General features: G+C 38.7%; 1 protein-coding gene across 1 annotated transcript; it reads right to left on the minus strand.

The window, feature by feature from the left end:
• Positions 1 to 4436: 4436 nt before the first annotated feature.
• Positions 4437 to 11152, minus strand: LOC311281127 (uncharacterized protein). The gene is made up of 15 exons (XM_084393842.1): positions 11071 to 11152; positions 10877 to 10996; positions 10472 to 10690; positions 8852 to 9137; positions 8014 to 8167; positions 7622 to 7838; positions 7403 to 7529; positions 6950 to 7162; positions 6736 to 6826; positions 6531 to 6647; positions 6335 to 6410; positions 5976 to 6233; positions 5510 to 5681; positions 5100 to 5248; positions 4437 to 4651 (listed from the first exon to the last, which is right to left on the minus strand). The coding sequence occupies exons 8-15, from the start codon at positions 7135 to 7137 to the stop codon at positions 4470 to 4472; spliced, it is 1233 nt and encodes a 410-aa protein (XP_084249968.1). The 5' UTR covers positions 7138 to 7162; positions 7403 to 7529; positions 7622 to 7838; positions 8014 to 8167; positions 8852 to 9137; positions 10472 to 10690; positions 10877 to 10996; positions 11071 to 11152; the 3' UTR covers positions 4437 to 4469.
• Positions 11153 to 24646: the final 13494 nt, after the last annotated feature.

Below are 24646 nucleotides of genomic sequence, written 5' to 3' on the forward strand. Positions count from 1 at the left end.
GGTATGTGCGCTGGCTGAATAAACATCATTTTTTATATATTTCTTTCACATCTACTGCAGTCAGATTCACCCGCGTTCACTCCGAAGGAATCACTCACATGACATGTGCACTTGTAATGACACATCAAGGATGTTAAGAGGCTAAAAGCAGGTTTAAAACTTGCCCCATTGAAGTCAACAGGGTGCAAATTTTAAAAAGAGGATAACACGGTGTAGGCAACACCGATTTTTGTCGTTGTTCTCTGTACTGACAGCACTCCAAATGTACAAAAAAATGAGCTCAATGTTAAAATTGACCGGAGTTCTCCTTTAAACGCAAACCTGTGATAAACGCTGATGGCGTTCACATACGCATTACAAATTGGTTCTATAGTTATGTGCGTTTGAATATATGTGTGCAGGTTTGTAATTCCCTACAAACCAAGCCTAAACAAAGTACTGGTCTTTCCTTATAAATTTTTATACAGAATTTTATTTTATTTTGTCACTTCGGGGTAGGTACGCGAAACGAATTTTCCCAACAACGCTTTATCTGTAGAGTGGTAAAGGGATCCTCCATAGGGAGAGACTAGTTGGCACTTCAGCACTGCATTGTCCAGGGGAAGGTCCTTCATCAGATCTGGATACGGCCTGGATCCGGCAGGCTGCGGGAAAACCTCGGGAAAACCTTGGCAAGGCCAGATAGCTTCTTGGTGATCTGTGATCACACAGAAAAGACAGTGAGTGCCTAAAGCCCAAATAAACTGTTTCTTTTATATGTAAAGTACTGAAATAATAGTGCTGGACACCAACTTCTCCAATCCCCTTTTTCGCAGAAGAAGTGCCACACTGACCTCTGACACGGAGCACCTTAAAAAAGAGCAGCAATAAGCAAAGATGAACAGGCATCAACTGGTACAGATGATAATACTGCATAAGTGCAAAGACAGAATATTTAACAAGATTTAGCAACCATTTTGTATAAGCGAGGCATGTCATTGCTTAACAAATTTCAGCATCAAGCCACAGGAAACAGCTGACAACGCACCAGATACACAGATGCCACAAGAAAGAATGTGTATTAAAACAAGAACACGCTATTCCTTAACTAGACACTTTACAAGCACGTTCTGTAGTTTCTACATCTGTGTGTGAGACACAGGAATATTCATGTTATGTGAAGACAGTCTGTCAGCTTGACAGGGCATTATCATCGTTGACAGGGCAGGATGGCATCGTCTATCGGCCCGACCCTACTAGGACCTGGTACTAAAAAAGCCCTGGTGCTAAATTATAAAAGACCGCTGTATCTATAAACTCAAGATGTTATCAGTTCTGCTGTTGGTACTGGAGAAAATTAAGAAAGTACACAGCCCTATTATTAAGTCTGATTGGACTGAAATCAATACATTTTGCAGATTAAAGATTAGAAACACTTTTACAACGGCAAATAAGGTTCCTGCTGAGTGTTGTCATTAAGTCTCGGCTGGGGATCACAGCTGACCAAACCATCAGACTGTTCAGTCTCAGAAGTCACCTGTTTGAATTTAAAATTAGGTAGCCTACTTACTACTACATTTTTACATTTACAATTAATATGAATACCGGTTTTAGACTTGAAGTGTAGCTGGGTGCTTGGAATTTTAACACAATTCTTACCTGACGTCTCTTCACCTTGATGACTGATCTGCACGTGGCTGTCTCAGAAGTGAATGATGAGTTGAATTTTGAGGACTTCTTGCGATCAGCCAATCAAAAGCCTCGATTCCATACATATGTGTGAATATTCATGAGGACATGCAGTACCACTTACCCACCTACATGGGGCGCTGTCTCGATACACAGCTTGGCTAATACACAAAATCATGTAGCCTAATTGTGAACTATGGGACATAAGCAGACATTTTGAGCTCCCCCTAGCAATAGAAACACTTCTACATTGTCAGAATTATGAGGACATTAATGTCCTCATAATTCAAAATATCCTCATAGTGTGGTGCATATGAAATGTCCTCATAAATCACAAAAACCAACACACACACACACACACACACACACACACTTATACGAAGGATATGCATTCTTGTAATAATAATCTTTATTTAAACTTCTTTTTTTGTCACTTACATTCATTTGTTCAGTATAATGATAGCTCATAACCACACGAGACAAACAGTATTCATTTATCATTATTTAATAATATTAAATAATGATAAATGAGTACTGTTTGTCTCGTGTATTATATATCTCTGTTTGATTTGATTTTGATTTACTTAAGTTTATATGTTGAATGTAAAGTTGAATTGTTTTCCCTCTTAATTTGTAATGGGCCCATCCTTTCCTTTATAAGCTGTTTCTTTGTTCATTTGAGCAGGTCAGTTTTAGTTTGTTTGTTTGTTTTCTGTCTAACTGTTTTTGATCTCATTTTTTGTTTGTTTATTTTATTTTTGTTGTAAGAAATGTATGAGTTTGTGAAGATGATTTTTCTTGGGTTCAAATAAAGACCCATTTTTCATAAAAGGCTTGTGTTCCTTGTTGCTGACAGCTATATAGTGATATCTGTTGTAGGCCTACTGTAGCCTACAACTGAACAACATGTTTTTAATAAATGTGTCTTTTATATTATAATTAATAAGGAATATGCTATTTAATAATTTTCCTTGGTGCATTAAATCTGCCACATACATGTTATGTTGGACTATTATAAATAATCAGAATACTTGCAATCTCTGATTTTTTTATCATGTTAAAATCATAATTGACTGATGGCCGCTGGAGATGCCGCCGGAAGTGCCGCTCACTGGTGGCCGCTGGAGATGCCGCTCCCGCATTTGGCCGCTGGACATGCCGCTCACTGATGGCAGCTGGAGATGCCGCCGGAAGTGCCGCTTCGAGATGCCGATGCCGCATTTTGCGCAAGCCCTTACTGCAAGTCCAAGCTCAGGTTACAATGGATGTGAATGAAGAAACCGAGTTCTCCGATGTCGACGAGCATGCCTATGATGGCCCACAGGCCTATAATTATGAGCCTCCTAGGTGAGATAGAGGCCAGGGGGAGATTAGGGGGAGGAACAATGGGCAGAGGAGAGAAGTAGAGTTGTGGTGTCAAGAAAACCAGTGGCGAATAGGGCAAGTGACTTGGTGAGTTAATGCAAGTTAGCACCGTGGCTAACGCTGGTTCATCTACTGTAGGGCTAGTACCTTGGTGTTATGCAATAAATCTGCTTTAGCAAACATACGTTCGACCTTGTTCTTGATTAAACATCCATTTAGATTGTCTTAATGTAAGCCAGCAACGTTTTGTCTTCTCATATTCTACAACCTGCGATTTTAACGCTGAGACAGTGATTATGCAGTCCATCCAAGCTGGGGTGCGTTTCCCGAAAGCATCGTTGGTCAACTATGGTCGCAAGTTTATCGCAATGTCCATTGAACTCTATTGGTAATGACGGAACTTGCGACCATAGTTGGCCAACGATGCTTTTGGGAAACGCACCCCTCGTTAGCACTAGCTACATTGACCTAACGTTAGCTACATTGACTAATGACCATGCCATAACAACATAAATAAATAATGACAATATCTAAGCTACAATAACAACAGTCTAACAATCATATTTGTATAAAAAACCAGTAAGTTACGCGGTTTTGCCTGCAAGAGAGAGGGGCAGAGAGGCAAGGGTCTCTCTGATGGCTTTTTGTTGGCTAGGTGCTTGTGCGGACATTGTGAGTCTATGACGTCGGCGGTGGACAGCATGTGTTGTCGAGAGGTGGATGCCTATTGGGCCGTAGTTGAGGGTTTAGTTCCGGCCACGGATATTACCTGCCTAACGCTCCATCCCGGCTTTGATGCGTGTTGGCTCAACCCGTTTTCACTGCAGGTAGCATACCTCAACTTCAGGCAGGAGCATGGCCCTCTCCAAGTCAACAGACCAGAGTATGTTTAGACAAAGTTATAACACCACTATTATATTATTATACACCTAATCTATTATAGTTGTCAGTTTTCTACACAAATAACAAACTTTGTGTCAAAAGAATGTGCATTATTGATGCTGAGGGTTTAGCAGATTTTCTAACTCAGATGTGCATACATACTTGAGGCTCTACAATTAACGTTACCATTATGGAATAGAATAACAGAAAATGTTACATCTAATACTTCTATCACTTGATTGTAGTGACTATAACAGGATTGTTAAAATCATGATTGCCCCCTTCATTGCTCTAGGCAATTCCGATACACAGCCTACTGGCAGGTGGTCCGATGGGCATATGGGTTTCTGGGCAGGGAGATCAGGAAGGCGATACCTGCTTGTGTTGTGGTCGCTATCAGGAGGCAGTTTCCAGAGGAAGGAGGAACATACAGAGGCTTCCAATGGCCCCATATGGGAGGCAATCAATAAATATGTATTTTTGTACAAAATGAACACAGAATCACACAAATTGTCTTGGTGTATAAAATGTATTTCTAATTTCATTGACAGTAATTAGGACTTAAAACGTGAATGACGTTCAAGATGGTGGCCGACTGCCTCATCCTTGGCGATTTTGTGATGCGTGGAAAGAGGGGCAGGTGCAGCTGAGGACAGGATGGCGCTGTCTTCTTTGAGGGCCTGTGGTGACCTTATATATCCCTCTCTCAGGGAGACCATCAGGGCCGATGCATATTCTTGATGAGGGAAACAAATATTGAGATCACATTCAGTTAAAGGTATACTCCACTTTAAGATGAAAATTCTGTCATCTCAACAAAATTCAACAACTCATCCTCATGTTGTTTCAAACCTGTATGAATTTCTTTCTTCTGCTGAACAGAAAGGAAGATATTTAGAAGAATGTCAGTAACCAGACAGTTTTTGGTACCATTGACTTCCATAGTATATTTTTTTCCGACTATGGAAGTCAATGGTACCAAAAACTGTCTGGTTACTGACATTCTTCTAAATATCTTCCTTTCTGTTCAGCAGAAGAAAGAAATTCATACAGGTTTGAAACAACATGAGGGTGAGTAAATTATGACAGAATTTTCATTTTAAAGTGGAGTATCCCTTTAACTACTTAATTCATTGAGTCACCTAAAAAAATTATCATTAGAAACTGATCATGAAATTGCTCACCGTATGATGGTTTCTCTTTTATGGGTCGGACGACCCAGCCACCCTTACGAAACCGGGGGTAACGGACTGCATAGCGCACCTCACCATTGTTCGTTCGAGCTACGTCTCTGTCTCCATTGTTATTGAAGTGGAGGGCCGCTAAGAGAAGTCTGTAGGAAAAAATGGTACACTTGAGTATTAGGTACCACAACTAAACCAATGTAGTGTGATACACCAGCAATACAATACATTCCAGCATGAGGTTAGTGAGGTGATGATTCGATTTCATGATTATTTCTACGGACAGTAGCCTAGGCTATGCGATGCTGTTGTAATGAACAATTTTTACCTTTTTCAGTGAGGTTTTGGCCGCTATATTAGACTGCATTAGCTGTAGCCATATTCATCCATTAACCTTCATCAACATTTACCTGCTGTACATTCCAAGAAAAGAGAAGCCGGTGTGCTTTGGCGCAAAGTGCAGCATAAGTGAATGGAATGCCTCCAAGGAAAATGTTTGGTGTTGTGGTGAGAGCTGTCGAATATCCTTCAGCAGGGCCTTTCTGGAAGCAACACTTTCCAACTTTATCGCAGCTGTTGATCCTGTATAAAACTGTGTATTTTATAAGTACTATTATTATTATTATTATTATTATTATTATTACAAAACACTGACAGGGCATGACTACATTAAGTTCACATTTTTTACTTTTCATCTTTAATAAGGCTGTTGAACAAATATATAATTCAGACATGATGGGACCTGCAGAATGTCATTCTTCCTCTACAAATGGTTATGAGTTACATCTCTAAGGCAATTAGTAGTATACTCAAACAAATCTTTGACAAGCACAATACAAATGTGACCTCTGACCCCAACTGTACACTCTATTGTACCTGGTTCAAGCCACTGCTTGTTTCTTCCCTCTCCTTCCAAAGGTGGGTGTGCACATTGCGGAAATGAAGGGTAGCTGTGTTCATGTATATCCTGAACATGGTTCAGCATGCTCTGCCACTTGGCCTCCATCTTATCAGAATCGCCATTTGGGGTGGAAGACGCAGTCCAGTATAAATGGTTGATGATAGCGGGTCTCCAAAGCTTCAGGTCCTCACAATCTTTCTCCTTGGCCACAATATCCAGTGCTTTTTGTAGACCTGTTCCAGAGCAGAAACATGAAATATTGAAAAAACTACTAGAAAATCACAAATAACATCCAAACTAAGCAAAACTACGGCACCAACATTACGTTACATACTTTTCCCAATATGCCAGATGTCGTAGAAATGCCTCGTTCCTTCTGGACACAACTCCTCACGGACCCACTTAGCAACCTATAATATGCAACACATTAAGAATGAGAACATTTACTTCAAGTTCACAGTACAGTTTTACAGTAGATGTTATGATATAGAGGTCCATCTATCTATTCTGGTCTGTACAAGCATCTTTACCTGCCGATTTCTGTCAGTTATTAGGGTTAACACCTGCATGCCTTGGTCCTTCAGGAACCGCACACTGCGCTTCAGACCCTCTATCTCACACCAGGTGCTGCTTGGGACCTCTGAGCTCTAAAAAAAAAAAAAAAAAAGATTTGGTCATATCAGTAGCTTTTAAACCTGTCACCTGATTTATGTGTCTAGCATATTATTAACCTACCTGGACAAGTTGAAGATCCAAAACCTTGTTTATTCGGTCTTCAATCAAGGAATACGTTCCATATTTGGCACAATGTCCAGGAGAGTCTGATCTGTGAATGTCAAAGACATTTTTTATTTGGTTAATGGAAACAAAAATCACAGACACTTTATGTATCTGTTAATACTGTGTTGGCCTGTTTTCTGTATCAGCAATAAGAGCTGAATCATAATACCTGCAGTCACCAGAGAGGATCAGTCCACCCCCAATCTCCTTCAGCTCTCTGATGATCCCTCTCTGCTCATTCTGCCAGGCCTGCACGATGGTAGGAATTGTGTAGAGGCGCTGATGGCGGAAAAAAGTGCTGGGACTGATGCACTGCAGCCCAAACAGCTTCAGCATTCGGATGGTTTGAGTAGCCATGCAGCCCGAAAAGTGAATGGCACCGCTGAGTAGATATTATTGTACATATTAAGTACATATTTTGATTCTGCCAGTAACGCTGATAGCCACATGCTGTGCAGGCCTGACCGATGTATATGAAACAGGAAATTAATACAACTAATAATACCATTAATGTATACAGTATATACACAGACCAAATTCAAAGTCGCTCACGCTTCCTCTGGATTTCCAGGGTAAGGCCATGATTAAAGTCCAGACAAACATTTCAAAAATATTCTCTTACCTGCTTGATTTTTATGTAAGTCCCTTCCTGGTACTCTATTTGTCCCTGGGTTTCCCCACAACAGACCGAGCAAACAGTGAACAGACACATCAGCTGGCTTAGGCAAACAATGAACTTGTCAGCCACACTGGAAAAAGAAAAGGAGAATGCTCATTAATGCTGACAGTGACAATTTGTGGACACACAATCACAATAAAAATAGGTATTAATTTTTTTTACTTGAGGGATTCCTGTATTGGCTCTTCTGGATTCTCCTCATCAGATGTCTCACTACTCATCTCCTCGTCTGGGATCCATGACAGATCAGAATGGTCCATGACATCAGAGGATGATTCGTCCTCACTTTGGACAGAACTGGGTAGTGGAGTTGATGTTTGTTGCTCAAACCATTCAGTCTGAGTCCCCACACTAACCATTTCAGGCTTTACCTGAACAGCTAAGATGAAAATAGATTAATGTTGTTAGTTGCACAACATCACATAGTCAGTGGTCACAACACATGCACAGCCACAACACTAGAGTCCAGTATGAAATGTCTTCTTTCTACCATTAGAAGTAATTTGTAAATGTTTGTGCCACATACAGCTAATGATACATACAAGTTACACTACCTGATGAATGTTGCAGACATTTGATGTTGCACTGTGACCCACGATGAAGGACTAATGGTTCAGTATTGTGTAGAGAGAAGCCCTCTGTATCTTCAAAATCTACAGTGCTAGGTGCATCTATCCCTTCATTACTGGCTGCACTCTCTGCCAAAATCTGAAAACACGGCAAAAATCACACAATAAAATAGGATACAAGCTTAGTTACCAACTGGATCAGTAATAAATCAGTAAATAAAAAAGAGATATAAAACCAAAGCAACTCTGATATGTCAAAACCTCCATTCAAACACATTACTAAAAGCATTTTAGAATTTGATCATTTGAAACATGGCAAGTCACCTCTGACATGGATAAATGGCTTTCAAATAAATGCCTTCTGTACAATTGTGGCTTGTTTGCACAACCAGCATTATAATGTCCCAGGGAGCAACAACAATTAGTTATTTCATGAATTAAAAATAAACTCAAAGATTTTCAATTATGTATAATTTGCTTTCTATGGTAAGAAGAATCCAGGGGATTTATACATATTGAGTAATACATTTGGACCTTGCAATTTACTGGAGAGTATAACGTAACGTTAGCCTACGGGGATACAAGATCGGGCGGGAGGAACAGTTTGAATTGAAATGCGGGGAAACGGGAGAGTTGGCCTAGCTGCCTGCCAATAGCTATAGCATTGTGCAAACTGCTAAATTCATGTCAGAAGGCAGACAATTACGACAACCTGTCCTAAAGCTCAGTCTCTCTCCCTCTCTCTGTATTATTATACTAAAACATTACGAAATCACACAAATTAAGAGTTAAAATAATTAAAATAATTAAAAGTAAGACTTACTCTGCTAAGTGCTCGTTTTCGTTGCGTTAACGTTAGTGCTAACGTTAGCACTTGGTCCTCCAGTCCCGCCCGCGCCAAAATCAGGTGTAATCTTTGATGGTGGACTTGATTCCATCGAGTGCACCGAGGGAACAGCATCATTAATCAGCCTCACATGGTCCTCACTCCGAAATCCCATCCGAGACTCCAACAAATCTCCAGGTCGATAATTCTCCGGCGTGAAATGTGCGCCACAAACGACTGAGTGTGTGGTGACAGACGCGGCAGTGAAGCCTGCTCTCTTCACCTGCACAAAACGCACCCAAGAACGAAAAGCCTTGTTTTTCCTAGAAGGAAAATGATGGACACGATGTCCTGACAGGCTGGAATTCGTGCAACCAGCACAAACACAATAATTTACCATTATGGCTTCTCTAAAACTCGATCTAAAACTTTCTCTGTCTCTCACAACTGCTCTAACTACATCTACATCCACAATGAGAGAGCTGACCGCGAGCTCTTATTTACCTCGCCATACGTCATATGACGCGTTGCTATAGCGGGAAAGGCGTATTCCAGAGCCTAGCACATTTTCATCAAAATTTCTACATCAACTTAGATTTCATTAGTAATTTCTACATATGTGGTTTTTAAAAACCTCTTCAGACAATATCAAGTATTAATTCAGTTATAAATTCAACCTGCACATTGCTCTTTAAGCCTTCGCCGGCGAATCAAGCGTCACACGGTGAGCGTGCAGTTCTACAGCGGACTACGCCTTCACCAACCGAAGTCGTCTTCCTCTGTCGCCGCTCTGCTGTCGCTATCCGGCGATCAACGCTATATCCTTTGCATTAATTTTTGCTAATTGCTACTGTGTGTTCGCCGCCGCGTTCACACAGTTAAGGAGCGTGAGCGTTGTTACAAATGCCTCGCCCTACTCTACGTGGCGTGTGGAGGCCATCTGCACGAGGCCGATGAGCACACGAAGTGCGTCACATGCTTGAGTGCATCCTATTGCTGAGTTTACATCGGCGGCAACAAAGGCAGCGCAGAGATACGCGGTAGTACGCTATTTTATTGGAGTGTAATTGCGATGAATTTTCATAAATGCGGATGTATAAGTTACGTATAAGCTCGCATAATTTTTTCTCTTCGCCCGCCATTGTATTCAAACCTTCTTCTGTGAACATAATATACTTGAATCAATGTACAATATTTGCAATGTCGCTCTCACCGACAACGCATAGTATTGCGTGCACAGTTGGCTACGCATCGACGCATAAAATGGCGGCCGAAGCGTAGCCATGCGGACGCGTATGCGTACCGATGCGTTGACTATGTAAGGTGTTTTTTTTTTTTTTTTAGCTAATGAGACAAATAGATGCAGTGTCTTTTGCTGTATGTAAAAGTCGTCTCAGTATTATAAGGCTGATCTGTACAACAAAAGATACAAAAAAGTTATTACTACTGAGTTAGTTTAATGAGTTAGTTCACCAAAACATATAAAAATCAGCCATCAATTTCTCCCAACATATTATCAAATGATACCAGGGTGAGAATTATTAAAAAAAAATGTAAGTGGTGATATAAAAAATTCCAGTACATATTTGTACCAACATGATCCCATAAAATGCATACCTCAGGAATCCGTTCACATGTTAAAAGGTTGATATGTTAAAGCTTTTTGTCCTTCTTTTGCTCAAACACAATGTTGTCGATGTGTCCTAGAAGTTCCTCAACATGTGCTGACAAGGCTGGATGAAAGCTCTTAGGTTTTGTAATTTTCTCAGTCTTCATTTGCCACCACTTGTTCCACGTGGGTTTCAGTAAGCCTTTCACAATTCCTTGGAACAACTCCTAAAAAAATATATTTAGTATAGCAAACAATATCTAGACATTTTAAATTTCGTAAAATCTTATGTTCCTGAATTTCAGTGTCACTGACTCCTCAACTGTCCTATATTTTAAAAATCATCGATCTACTTGAATTATTAAACTTAAGTTGGTTTTTTATATGAATGAGGACACACATTTTACACATACCTTTTATATGTCATATGCTGCCATTAATGCGTGATATCTTCTCAGATGCCACAGATCTTCTCCCTGTATCACCTCGTTTTTCATAGAGGTCCATTTGTCCCTCATCTCCATTTCTGCCATCTAATGCAATACACACAGTTGTTAAAGTAATGCAGATGTAATACAAAAAAAATAAAAGCATTTATTTAACTTACTGTACAAAGTTACCAAAACCCCACAGTTGTTCGAGTCAGCCAGCCTCCACTGTTCTGGGTACTCAACAGTCCATTTTTCCCAAGTATTTTGGAAGGCATTGGTTTTGTACAAAAGAAATTAAGAAATGTACATTAGTAAATAAAGAGCACTAAGTTTCAGCCCAAAATTTCTCCAATCATGTCTATGTCTGAGCACCTTCTAACAGAATCCTTACTGTAATGTACTGCCTTTCTCACCATCCAGGTTAATGTCACGCCGCAGGAATGGTTTGAGTTGGGACACATTGGTTTTCTCGCGGAGAATGTTGCCTGATTTCTCTGCAAGTGTAGCAACCCCTTTTCCGGTAATGTCTTTGACTAGAAAAGGGCCTGTCCAGTCTCTAAACGTCCACCTTCGCGTCCCTCTTTTCTTTTGTTTGCTTTGAGTACCTCCTCTCCTTAGTGGATGTGAAACGATTTCACATCTTTTCTTTTCCGGGACTCATACTCCACCTTTTGCTTCCCCTGTGCTTTTTCAATGTGATCCCACACCTTATGAAAATAATGTATAATAAAAAGACTGAATAGAATACCGTGTAGAATAATGTGAATTATTACTTAATTATAGTTCATACTACAAACAATCACCTTTGCCTGTACTGCTGTCACCTCTGCTATCCGTGTGTCCATTACAACATTCGGATTCTCTACTACAAAGCAATCTGTGTCAGATACTACCTTTGTGTTTAGAACCTCTGGCGTGATTGGTTGCCGGTTAAACATCAAAAAGAATGGTGTATAGTTTGGAGAGCCCTAAAAAAGTGTTTCAACAAATTACATTTACATAATCAATTGCATATACATTTTTTTTTTTTTTTTTTTTTTTTTAAGCAGTTCCAATCACCTGCTTTGAGGTGTTGATGGCATGCACCACATCCTCCAGGTTTTCATCCCAGTCATTCTGCGTGCCATTGCAGTACTTTGACAATGCCCTCTTTATAGTCTGATTAGTCCTCTCATCCTGTCCATTTGACTGAGGGTGGTACGCTGATGTGACACACTGCTTCACACCCAATACCTTAAATATGTCTTCATTTAGCTGTTATCAAAAAGGTATGCAAGACATGGTAGATTCTTATAACATATAGCCAAAAAATTTAATAATCTTCTTAACTAAATAATAATAACCTGATTCACAAACTCCCTCCCCTGGTCTGTGATTATTCTTTCACCCAGTCCATATTAAATGCTTGTAAGACCCCTTTAGCCACCTCAACTGCGGTCTTAAGGCGGTCGCACACCGGACGAGAAGCGCCGCGTCGCACACCGCCACGTCTTTAAAATTCAAACATGTTATTCTCTGAGTGTACACACACCGGCGGCGTCTACGGCTCAGGATCTTGTTCAAAAGGTCCTTTTTATATTAAATTTACATTTTTGTCTCAAATCGTCCTTAATGTATATACTGACTTCACCCAGTGCTGCAATATACATTTAGTTTTACATTCACTTACAGAAATCGGCTGCGTGGATGAAAACTGCTGATGTTATCGGATTTTCAGCTGATATTCTCAATCCATTCAGTTAACGGACGCTCTGCGGTAAAGTTTTCAGACTGCAGACTTAGCAACGATTGTATTTAATTGTACAGTACAATCATAACATAGTACAGACACTGGGCCCTATTTTAACGATCTGAAACGCAAGTGTCAAAGCGCAAAGCGCAAGTAACTTTGTGGGCGGGTCTCGGCGCTGTTGCTATTTTCCCGGCGGGATAAATGACTCTTGCGCCGGGCGCAAATCTAAAAGGGGTTGGTCTGAAGTAGCTTCATTATTCATAGGTGTGGTTTGGGCGTAACGTGAAATAAACCAATCAGAGCATCATCTCACATTCCCTTTAAGAGCAGACGCACTTTTTCCTTGGCGTATTGCTATTATAACGGCGGATTTGCCAGGCGCGCGTCAAGAGCGGTTCACAGCCGAGGAGAGCAACGCTCTCGTCACGGCCGTAAAAGAGAGAGAAGTGACATTGGGGATGGGAGAAACACACCCAAATTAGCTTCGGCTAAACAGGCATATAATAATGTGGGTAAATGTGTAAGCTAGATGTATGCTTTTATAATAAATTATTATATTTATAATAAATTATCTATCTATCTATCTATCTATCTATCTATCTATCTATCTATCTATCTATCTATCTATCTATCTATCGTTTGTAATAATATGATTTGCAAAAATGAAAACTGCTGCTTCTGTGTAGATTAGAGAATCACAGTGTATGAGCGTTTGTGCACTCTATACATTATGGTCAAGCATGCGCCCTTAAAATAGCATAATGAACAACGCGCAACGCGCCACTGACTTTAGACTAGGTTTTTTCTGGCCAGTGGCGCAATTGTTTTATGGAACAGTAAAATAGCACCAGGGAACGTTTGCGCCAAAACACGCCTCCTTTTTTGCGCTGAACCGCCCAGAGAGCGCAAGTTCATTCCCTAGTTTAGCGACGTGCTTCTGTGGAGGGAAAAGCGCGCTTTGCGCGGGTGCAAAATAGGAATGAAACATGCGTCGGTGTACAAAGTCAATTGCGCTGGGTGCAAGATAGGGCCCACTATCTTAATTCCACAATGTCCTTAAACATAACAATATTGCTGGCCATAATCTGAAGAAAGTGTGCGTCCGGTGTGCAATACCTCGAGTTGTCCTAGACGCGGCGTGGCGCTGCGCTTCTCGTCCGGTGTGCGACCCCCCCTTTACACTTCAGGGATTTGGCAAACCCATTTGTTGAAGAGGTCAGTCATTGGACATAAATGTTCCCCTGAGGACTGGTTGGAAATGGTCCCATCAAATCCATTCCTATTACATTCCAGGCTTTAGTCACCTTGATAGGGTGCAACACTGGAGCCACTGTTTTAATAGTATCATTATGCTGACACTGTGGACAATGGGCAATCTATAAAACTATGTTTGTAACATTGCCACTGTTTTAATAGTATCATTATGCTGACACTGTGGACAATGGGCAATCTATAAATCTATGTTTGTAACATTGCAAACAACAGAAACGCATTACTTTGTACAACTACATCAGGGGTCTCAAACTCAACATATGATCTTGAGGACACAACTTAACACCATTAAGTATTTAATAGAATATATGATCTTGTAGCCTCAATATATGTCTTGGCCTCTACATAACATACCCATGAGTTATTTACACTTGAGGGGCTGTATGAAACCATCTCGTGGGTCGGGAATTTGAGTCTACAATTATCTTACCCATTTTGTGACGTCCGAAAAGATGCCTTGCCAGTAGTATGCGCTTGCAATCTTATGAAATGTCCTTGTTCTCCCCTGATGCCCACCTGTAGCTGGGTTGTCATGGCAGTCCCGAAGGACTCGTTCCTTCTGTTTCTCATCCATGACAACTAGACGGTTTGATGCGTTTGTAGTCTTGTAATAAAGATGTCCACCTGTGTTAGAGACATAAAGAGGCAATGTGAGGGAACGCAACACACAGTATTTAAATCGTTATTTATTGAAGAATTTTTTTTTTTATCATAAGCAAACATAGCGGATACTGTAAATTACAGAATACATAACACATTAAAAGGCAATGATATTTTTTCTACTTCCCCTGCACAATGAACTTCTTAGAAGAACACCTGACAATTCTCTTGCGTCTGTTGTCAGCGTTCTCTATGTAAACTCCACGCTCCATGCACTCCCTCACCTCAGCATACAACGAAAACTGTAACATAACTTTAATGCAAAACAAAAGTAATGATATTAGGTTGATTGAACGTATTAATTGTGCAGTCAATCGATCCAAAAAATTAATTTGATTAATTACACTTTTTTTTATTTTTTTTTTATTAATTGCAATTGATCGCAATCAAAAACACTCAAGTTTCTATAAATTTTATCATTTAATAATTTCACATTTAATCTCCAGATTAATGTAGAAACAACATAAAATAACTAAAAGACATTATATTTTAAATACTTGTTAAATGATATTTTAAATATATTTTTATATATATAAATGAAGGCCAGTATCACTGATACTTATACAGCTACTGATGTCTTGATAAATATGGGAAATACTAAGAAATTGAATAAAGCGATCAAACACTCTGCACTGCATAATTTATAAATTAGATATAAATGAATCCTTATTAAAGCTACAGAAGTTATTTAGTTGGGAGCAGTGAGTAATTTTCTCTGTTCCCATTGTTATTTGATTGACCTCGAGTGAGACAGCTATATTGGGTGCTGTCCCTTTAGACCTGCCGTTGCCGACTGGCAATTACTGGTGTGCATCTCAGGACATGTGTCTTTTCGTGCTTGAATGTTTTAAAACCATTTGCTTTAATAAGAGCATGATCAATGTAACGCTAGCTAAAGGATGACAGAAAAAAACAAAAGCTGCGTTATTTTTAACACCTTAAACTGGACAAAAATAATCGCATGCGTTAACTTTGACAGCACGAGTTATTCATATATTTAATGCAACTGTGCTCAAACTCGCTTTGGTGTATTTATGCAAGTGCCTACACGAGCTGAGGCCTTTAATTTTTAATTCTTCATTCGGCAACAAAGACTTTCATCCAAATTGTATTAGGCCTATAACATTGCAAATAGTTTTTCTGAAAGAAAAGCATGCTCATGCAAGAATTATGAACTTTGTCTTAAGTATCTATAATGGTAAAAATGATTACAGGCCGATAATTTCGTTTATATTAAAATATAACTACAATTAAACATTATTAAAATACACCGGGTGATGGATATACTTACTAGGGGTGGGAATTGGCAAAAATGTGACGATTCGATAGTATTGCGATATTTGGGCCACGATTCAATATTATTGCAATTCTTAACATATTGCGATACAGCAAGTATTGCGATTCGATTCTGCGATTATATTGCGATTCATGCCCCCATATTATTCAAAGGCATTACAAAAAAATTAGGAAAATAAGACTGCTCAACTCACTTCAAATGTCACATTTAATTCTGTGAACATTATCTTCTACACATTAACTGGTGCAAAACTTTTATATATATAATTCCACCAAATCAGCTTATCATTGTAAAATGGCACCGCTTTTTATATATCTTAATGTACACTCTAAAAATCAGTAAATCAAGCATTATATTATGATAATCAAGCATTAGTCTATTTAATGATATAACTTCTGCTGCTGGGTTCATGAATGTTAATCACCTTGTCACCTGATTTGCTGAAATGAAAAGATTGCCGTTTGCGCATTAGTTCCGCCCACTACCGGAGAAACCGGCATCTCTTCTGAATAATCCCAGATCAACTCAGTTATTTTGACAGGAAAATACAAACAAGAATATCGTTTACATGTAGCACGTCGATTTTGCGTGGTATAATGTAAGACTCTCTCTCGCTCTCTGCGTGCATGAGAGAAACGCGACGGCGAGCGCGCGCCTGTCACACACAGGTACGCTGAGCTGAATGATCGCTTGACGGAGAGCGAAACTCTCAAGCGCTCAGTCAGTGTTCAGCGAGTGGAAATATATCTATGCTAAACTTATACTTGGCATCTACATTTTCATTTGAATTTCCTGTTTGAATGCACGACAACAAAGCACTGCAACAAGCGCTTCATTGTGGATGTAATACGCAAATGTAAATTATCAGAGTAAACTCTGAGAAAACCCGAAAGTAAAACAGATAATTTTATAATTAAATATTGCGATACTTTGCGCTACTGTATCGATATAATTGCGTGCGCAAAATATCGCGATACAAAAAAAAAAAAAAAAACGAGGGGGCGTGGCCTTAGAGGCGCCAGCGCCATTACGGTACATTCACACGGGGCGTCAGCGTCAACGCTTGACTGAAGGCGTGGCTGAAGTTTGGCACTGACGCCATGGTCATAGCAGCGTCAGCCAATGAAATTAGACAGGAACTCAACAACAAGCTTCATTGCCGTGATTGGCTGCCGCCTGGCTACTGTATTTGCATAGAGCGATCCTGATTGGCTGACGCTTCCGTCTGCGGCACTTCACTGGCGTTGCTCGCGGCAGAAGTTGAAAAATTCTCAACTTCTGCCGCGAGCAACGCCAGTGAAGCGCCGCTGACGGATCCACAATTCTTTTCGGCAACGCTTGACGTCACCCATTCAAAGTCAATGGGAAGCGTTGACGCTGACACCCCGTGTGAACGTACCGTTAAGCCTGTTTTATACTTCTGCGTCGAACTGCCGCCGTAGCTACGTCGTAGGCTGTGTGTAGGCACACACAGATTGGCATTGGAGGAATTTCACTTTTATATTTTAAACACTTTTTTTTTTTTTTTTTTTTACAAAGATGACAGTATCGGAAATCCTTTTCGAATAAGAGCTCGTGTGTGCGCTAGTTTAGGAAGGAAGCTAGTTTAGGGGAACAAGTTAGTTAGGTGACTATTATTGAATGGGGACGTCGATTTGTAGACGAGACCCAGATAGACTAAACGTCAACAGTAGACGTCCGGGGACGTCGATTTGTAGATGAGACCCAGATAGTTAGGTTTAGGGAAAAATCTACCACATTTTGGTGGGCCAGATCCAGGAGTCTTTGGTATCTCCCTCTGTCGGATGGATGGGTCGAGGAACCACGTTGTCTTAATTCTGCAGACTGCAGAACCCAGTTCGACAGAGACGGGCTAAAAGGACTTAAAGGTAGGGTAGGTAATCCTGTTCAGAAACACTTTTTTTTATACTGGGTGAAATGGTCCTTCCATCCTGATAGTAGTCAATACATTATGTGTTTAGAAAAAGGAGTGAAAAAAATCAGACCTCTGTAGCAGCTGCAGGACAGTAAAAACTCTGACCAATCACTACCATTCGGTGCGAATGTAAAGAACCAATCAGATGCCTTCATGTCTCGTGCCCGAGCCCCACTGCGCGCGCTGCCCTGCGTGCACTCATCACATGTCACCGTTCCCGGAAATATTCAGCTCAAAGCACCTGCATGCAGTCAGCGAAGGCAAACAAGGCAAAAACTACTTCCTCGGACCCTGCCCGCACTCTTGAACGACCTCCTCTGCTTCGCCCTCAACCCCGGACCTGTCCTCGAACCGACGATGCGGTACTTGTCTCCGGACTCGGAGTGTAAGTTACGTTAGTCTTCATTAGAGTCAACAATGTTTTCATCATGGAAACTCTTACATGCAAAACACCGTATATGTTATGAATCTTACACGAAATTCACCTTCATCACAGTGTAACTGATGGTAATGGAAAAACGTGTATCAATGCAACCTGTTTTTAGTTTTGCCTTATAAATATAGCTCGTTACCGAATGAAACTTTACCATTATCGATATGCTAGCTTGATAGTGAGTACTAAAAGAAATCTTATTTGTTTATATTCATAGTGATAAAGTTAGGTATTTTATTACATGTGATTCTGACATGATGTCACTGCATGTACTGCGCTCCTTCCTCTCCACTCGTCTCAGGTAATAAATGCGTCTTCCAGCTGAGCCTGAGCGTTTGGCGTCGCGCGTTCATGTGTTTTGGGGGCGTCGCTTTGGAAGGAGCTCAGAAGGGAGGGGGTGGGAGTGAATGGAAATAATGAGCTGTGTTTATTGCAGATTAAAAGGTCTACAGTCACTCGATTTTTATTATTTCTTTTTCAGAGTACTTACATTTTAATTATGTATTGGTATATAAAGACAGTTTAAACAAATTTGGAATGTTTTTTTTTTTGAAAAAGGATTACCTACCCTACCTTTAAAGTATTAAGGCAGGTAGGATGACAGACCTCAGCACTTTTTCCTTTTAAAATGCTTCAAAATTAATTAAAAAGGTTTAATTAAAAAATTGGCTATTCTGTTAAGAAAAAATTTGAATAAAACTGGTTATCAGATTTAAAAGATTTAAGGATAAAAAAAGAAAAGAAATGTTTTTACCTTGTCTATTAAGGGCAATGAATGATTATGGTTAAATTCAACCAAATTAGTATATGTTAAGTATTTTATTTGTTGCGTTTATGAGTGCGTCCAGAAAGCTGTTAATAAAACTTTGTTCTGCAAATAGCAACTAGTCATGCTGGAAACCAGATTTGGGAGGGAAAATACCCTGAGAATGCTGTAGTAATGAAACTTGCTTTTTGTTTGAATGACTTTAATACTGAAAGAGTGAGACAAGATAAATAGATCAATATTGTTATCCTGAGATTTATGAATTTTTACATTTTTAAATCAATTAAACATTGCAGAAATTGTAAAAATTATAAATCATAATAATAGGAATATGCATTCTGTGATAATTAGGAAATTGAGTCATAAAGAAACTTTTATGAGTTAGACTTTGATTTATTTATGTAGATGAGATGTATAAAAACGAGCAATAGGTGCTCTTAAAGTGATGAAAAAATAGTACTATATTAACTAAACGTGTCTAAATGTTATACTTTCTCTCTGAAGGTGTCTAGAATTTGTATCCCGTTATCCCTTGTGGGAGACAGTGTGAAAAACTGATCCATTGCAGAGATTCTAAGATTTTGGTTTATGTTAACTAAGATATTCATTGTGCATTGAATGAGATTGGGTGACCAACTTTAAATATAAATTGTGATTTGAACAGGCACATAACATTTTATTTTGTTTTTTTGTAAAAAAGAAAAGACAAAGAATTATTTATGTTTACATTATGCACTGTATTATAATTAGAGCTTTCCTGCTTTTTTCCTGCGTCTTTGCAACGAAGAAGTGCTTGCTTTTTTCCGCAATGAAGGACTAAGCTTTTAACTAAGATATTTTTTTGTGCATTGAATGAGAATGAGATTGGGTGACCAACTTTAAATATAAATTGTGATTTGAACAGGCACATAAGAGACATATTAGTCATTTTATTTTTGGTTTCTTGTAAAAAAGAAAAGACAAAGAATTATTTTTGTTTACATTATGCACTATATTGTAATTAGAGCTTTCCTGCTTTTTCCTGCGTCTTTGCAACGAAGAAGTGCTTGCTTTTTTCCGCAATGAAGGACTAAGTTTTTTAATAAATTGAAGAATTGCTGTGTTGTAAACCAGAAGAGACTTTTGGAAATTAAGCTGTTTAATTTTTGCGGTTCTCTGAGTGTTCAAGATTTCAGACAGCTGCCTTGAAAAGTGGGATGACTGCAGAAAAACAAAAGAGGAAGTGGGGCCTGCAGCCGCCCTCCTGAAAGAGGAAGTTGACACTTCTGAGAGGGGTCAGCATGGGGAGACTGATTCAGCCCGCAAAGGTGACAATTCACTTGAGACTTTTCCTAAAGACAATTTTGCCATGCATTATGAAATTTTGTGGCAGGATGGATCAAAAGCCAGACCGAGGAGAGTGCCATCACAGCCTGACGATCAAATGTATCAGCCTGAAGTCAACTGAATGACAATCCACACAGAAAGATAATCCAATGTATCAGCCTTGTGGGCTAGGTGCTGCGTCAGGCACGTGCACACATAGACATCAAAGGGGGCTTGAGCACCTGCCCTTTTTATTCCTGGAGAGAAAGTGCCCTTTTTTCTGGGGTGCTTTTTTTTTATTTTTGAAAAATAATATATATTTCTGTTTGCGCACAGCTTCCCTGTCAAACAAATATATTTATTGAAGAATAGTATATCTAAATATCAGGTCAGGAGTTCTGAAGCGCTCCCTCTCCCCCGATTGTTAAACCCGATTGTAGGCCTATTGCTTCCGCTAAAGAAAATAGTACGCTCCGTCTCTACGGTTAGAGTCCATAGCAACGCTCTGTTTTTCATGGCAACGGTCTGTTATACTCCGCACAGCGGTCTGTTATCAAGAAATAACACACCGCATTCTACATTGGAATTCAACCAAGCCATGTAATAAAATAAGTTAATAAAATAAGCATATATCACCACCAGGTAATATGCTTTAGTTATTTTGTTTAACCTATTTACCTGCATTGCCCTGTCAATTAGATGCAAATGTGCGCATTTTAACTAGTTGACGCCTAATTTGCATACAGAACGTCCCCAGTTAATGACTTACATCAAGAGTCTTTCCCCCTGAAATTTAGAAAATTGGTGAATTTAAAAGAAATCTACAGATGCAAACAGATGGAGGATACACTCTAAAAAATGTAGTAAATCTGAGTAACTGCATCTGGTACATTAATAAATAAAACTGAGTAGAAATAAGTTAACATTAAACAATAAAAATAACAATATTTATAAATTAACTTTTTATTTATGAGTAATTTAACTTTTTTTATTTCCTCTAAACCTTTATAAAATAGTATTCAATACAACCACAAATACATACATGACATTGGCTTTTATTGTTTTTTTTATCAATTATTTTGGTAAGTTTACAAAATTAAACAAATTATTAGTAAAACACTCCCCTCTGCTTGATGAAGAGTAAATATGAAGAGTTCAGATGAAAAAGCCTCTAAGTGCCATCTGAAATTTCCTAATGATAATTTTTATCAAGCTTGTATGTTTATGTTCACTTATTTCACATTACTGGCAATCAAAATTACCTATTAATTGTCATTTAAGTTAAATTACTGAACTTAAATATACGAGCTTGGAAAAAAAAGCTAATTTTAGAAGAAAATTTCAGATGGCACTTAGAGGCTTTTGCATCTGAACTCTTCATATACTTGAAACTAGTAGCATAGAATTTTTTTTCAAAACCTGCACATTGTGGAATGGTTTCCTTTGCTGCTCTATAAACCTAGTGACTAATATAAGGAGACCATGGTTTCTGTGTGAACTGATTATTTTGTAGACATCTTTTGAAAAAGAAACAATTGCGTGAGTTTGAGGAAGATAAAATGTATTAACTTTGTAAATTATTTTTTTTTTAAAGGAAGTCAGAGTGGCGTTAATATATATACTTTTTTGTTTAAAAATAAATAAATAAATAAGAGAAGTGCCCTTTATTTCACTTGAGCCCCTGCCCCTCAAAATGTCTGTGCACGTCCCTGTGCTGCGTTTTCAATGATCACTACAGAGACCGTTTCAAATTTAGTTATTTAACTTGATTGTTTTTGATTATCCACTGGTTTCAGCAATTCTTCATATTTCTTCAACTAACACTTTGAATCTGCTTTCAATAGGTACCAGTAACAGCCCTAATCAGTTAAAACTGGAGCTGGATATGGCAGTGAGGGTTATTACACTAACCAACTAGTGGTAAAAGCATGTAACTGCAGAATTCTCTGGAATAGACATTATGGCTAGAAAAGCAAAAATATTGGTCACTCCATTTCATTTAAAATGTAATTTTCTAGATTCAATTGAAACAATGTATTTAATATAAACATTTGAAATCACATGCTGTCATCATCAGGGGTACGGAGATAGAAATGTTATTTTCTTTATGTCCATGGATCAAAGATTGTTTGAAGATTTCCAAATATTCTTTTAAATAGCTTGCAACAACAAAAAGTTGAACATTTTAAATTGTGCAATGAATGACAAATTGCATTTGAGAAATTAAAACTGACTCTCAACTCCAGGTCTATACGATTATTATTTTAAAGTGTTTAATCTATTTGATTTTGAAAAGGTTTACGTTCACTGTGTAAACTCAAACACATAGCGACTGCGTCGGACAATTGAAAATTGATATCCTAACGTTTAGACACTGTCGGAAGGGGAATGCCACAGTGTCTACGTTCAGTAGTTTCTGTCGTCGTCATCGTCGTCAAACTTTGTTACCGTTCAGATTTGGTGGTATTCCACTCCTAATAAATATATATGTTCCCCATTCAGTTCATAAACTGCTATGGCAGACAAAAAGGTATGATTCTCTGGCCAGAGAGGGGTGTGTGAAAGTCAGTGTGTGAAAGATGGTGTTCTGAGAGATGCCAAGACAAATAAATGTCAATCAAAACAGCTGTATCTAAATGTATTAAGTGGGCCCACAGGGTAAAATATACCCAACAAAATAATGACCATGGATGAATTTGGCTAACTATCCCGGCCTGGGTTATTGTTGTGACAGAAAGAAACAGTGCCACACCTGCGCAGCGTATAACTTTGGGAAGGCAGAGAGCAAGCAAGCTTGCCCTGTCCACCCCATAATTAACTTTTTCCTTTTACAGGATGTCATGATGGATCTCATCAAACAGAACTGATTCTGTTCCAAATGTATAAAAATATTGTCTTGTTACTGTTTAACATGAAATTTTACAGGTCTCAACTAGGGTTGTAACGGTATACCGGTATGGCGATTTATCACGATATTGGCATGTACGATTATCATATCGTAAACATTTGCTAATCCACGGTTAAAAAAAAAAATAAAAAAATTAAACCAGATCTCATCTGCGCATATGCAACTTCTTTTCACTTGACTGCTTAGACTCCACCCAATACATGTGCAGCAGACAGAGGCTGCGAATTCGAATCTCCTTTTCCCCCGCCGAAAACAAACACTTTTGTCATCTGAAAAACGAACGCGGGATTTTCCTCGAAGATGGATATCCAGTTTAGAGTGCTGATCGGGAATTTTTCTGTCCGAGCCCGGCCCGCGTCCGACAGAGCAGTAACCGAACCCGACCCGAGTCCGACAGGCATAAAGATATGTCCGAGCTCGACCCGAGACCGACAGTTAAAATCTGTGTTTTTTTTTTCTCATACTAATGAGACATGTACGTTTGTTTGTGTGGGAAGCCCGCTTTTATTAAGCAACTGTAGGAAGGCATTCGGAAACTTCAACAGGTCAGTTGTGTCTAGAAAAATGGACGAAGAGTGGCTGCAAAAGGAGGAAATATGTCGAACATATTTAAATTTCTAAATGGTAAATGAATCCAAATCGCTATGAGTGTGTCTATTAATATACAGCGGAAAACAATGCTATACTGTAAAACTATATTCTGCTTGTTCTGTGTGAATGAGCAGCGCCATTTCGCCTAGTAACTTAGCCTACATACTCAAGTATGTGTGACGCTCATGGTGTTTAAAGCGTCTGCTGTCTCACTCATATGAGGACGTGAACACATGAACATATCCAGAGCTGCTCTGCTTTTATTTAAAAGAATCATCATCAAATACACTCTGACTGAAACTCATAGGTGTTTAGTACAACCTGTCAAAATAAAAGTTCGATTTAGCTTAAAGAAATGTTACTATTGTACAATAGAATATAGCTTAGTTATAACAACAACAATAATAAAGTTTATTTAAACATTAAGAAATATAGTTTTTTGTCTGTTTTAAGTTAGTAAACCTATCCAGACAAACAAAAGTTGTTACATTTCATCTGATTGCATTTTCAATAATATATTTGTATTAAATCATAGAATCCAGACAAATTATATCAGACAAGTTACCCAGAATTTCTGAGGAAATACATTTTATAAGACTCTACTATCTTATAATTATCTGAAATAATAATTAATAAATTAAGAATAAAAATAAGTTAAGGTTTTATGAATTCAATTGATTAGATATGTTTGTTCAATTGGGAATTAATTTTTTCTTTCTTATTTTTTCAAAAGGTAGACTCATACAAAAAAGTTTGTTTTAATAAACCATATGTTCAACCAAAAAACCCTATCTGTTTTCATTAATTTAAGAGCCATTGTAGCAGATGATTAAAATAATAATAATGATTGTT

The sequence above is a fragment of the Rutilus rutilus genome (assembly GCF_951802725.1).
Source record: "Rutilus rutilus genome assembly, chromosome: 21".
Classification (NCBI taxonomy): Eukaryota; Metazoa; Chordata; class Actinopteri; order Cypriniformes; family Leuciscidae; genus Rutilus; species Rutilus rutilus.

Coding starts and splice junctions, on each gene's coding strand:
- LOC311281127 (XM_084393842.1), bottom strand. CDS start 7,137: ATGGCTACTCAAACCATCCGAATGCTGAAGCTGTTTGGGCTGCAGTGC. Junction 6,827..6,949: donor ATCCTCTCTGGTGACTGCAG/GTATTATGATTC, acceptor TGACATTCACAG/ATCAGACTCTCCTGGACATT. Junction 6,648..6,735: donor TGGATCTTCAACTTGTCCAG/GTAGGTTAATAA, acceptor TTTTTTTTTTAG/AGCTCAGAGGTCCCAAGCAG.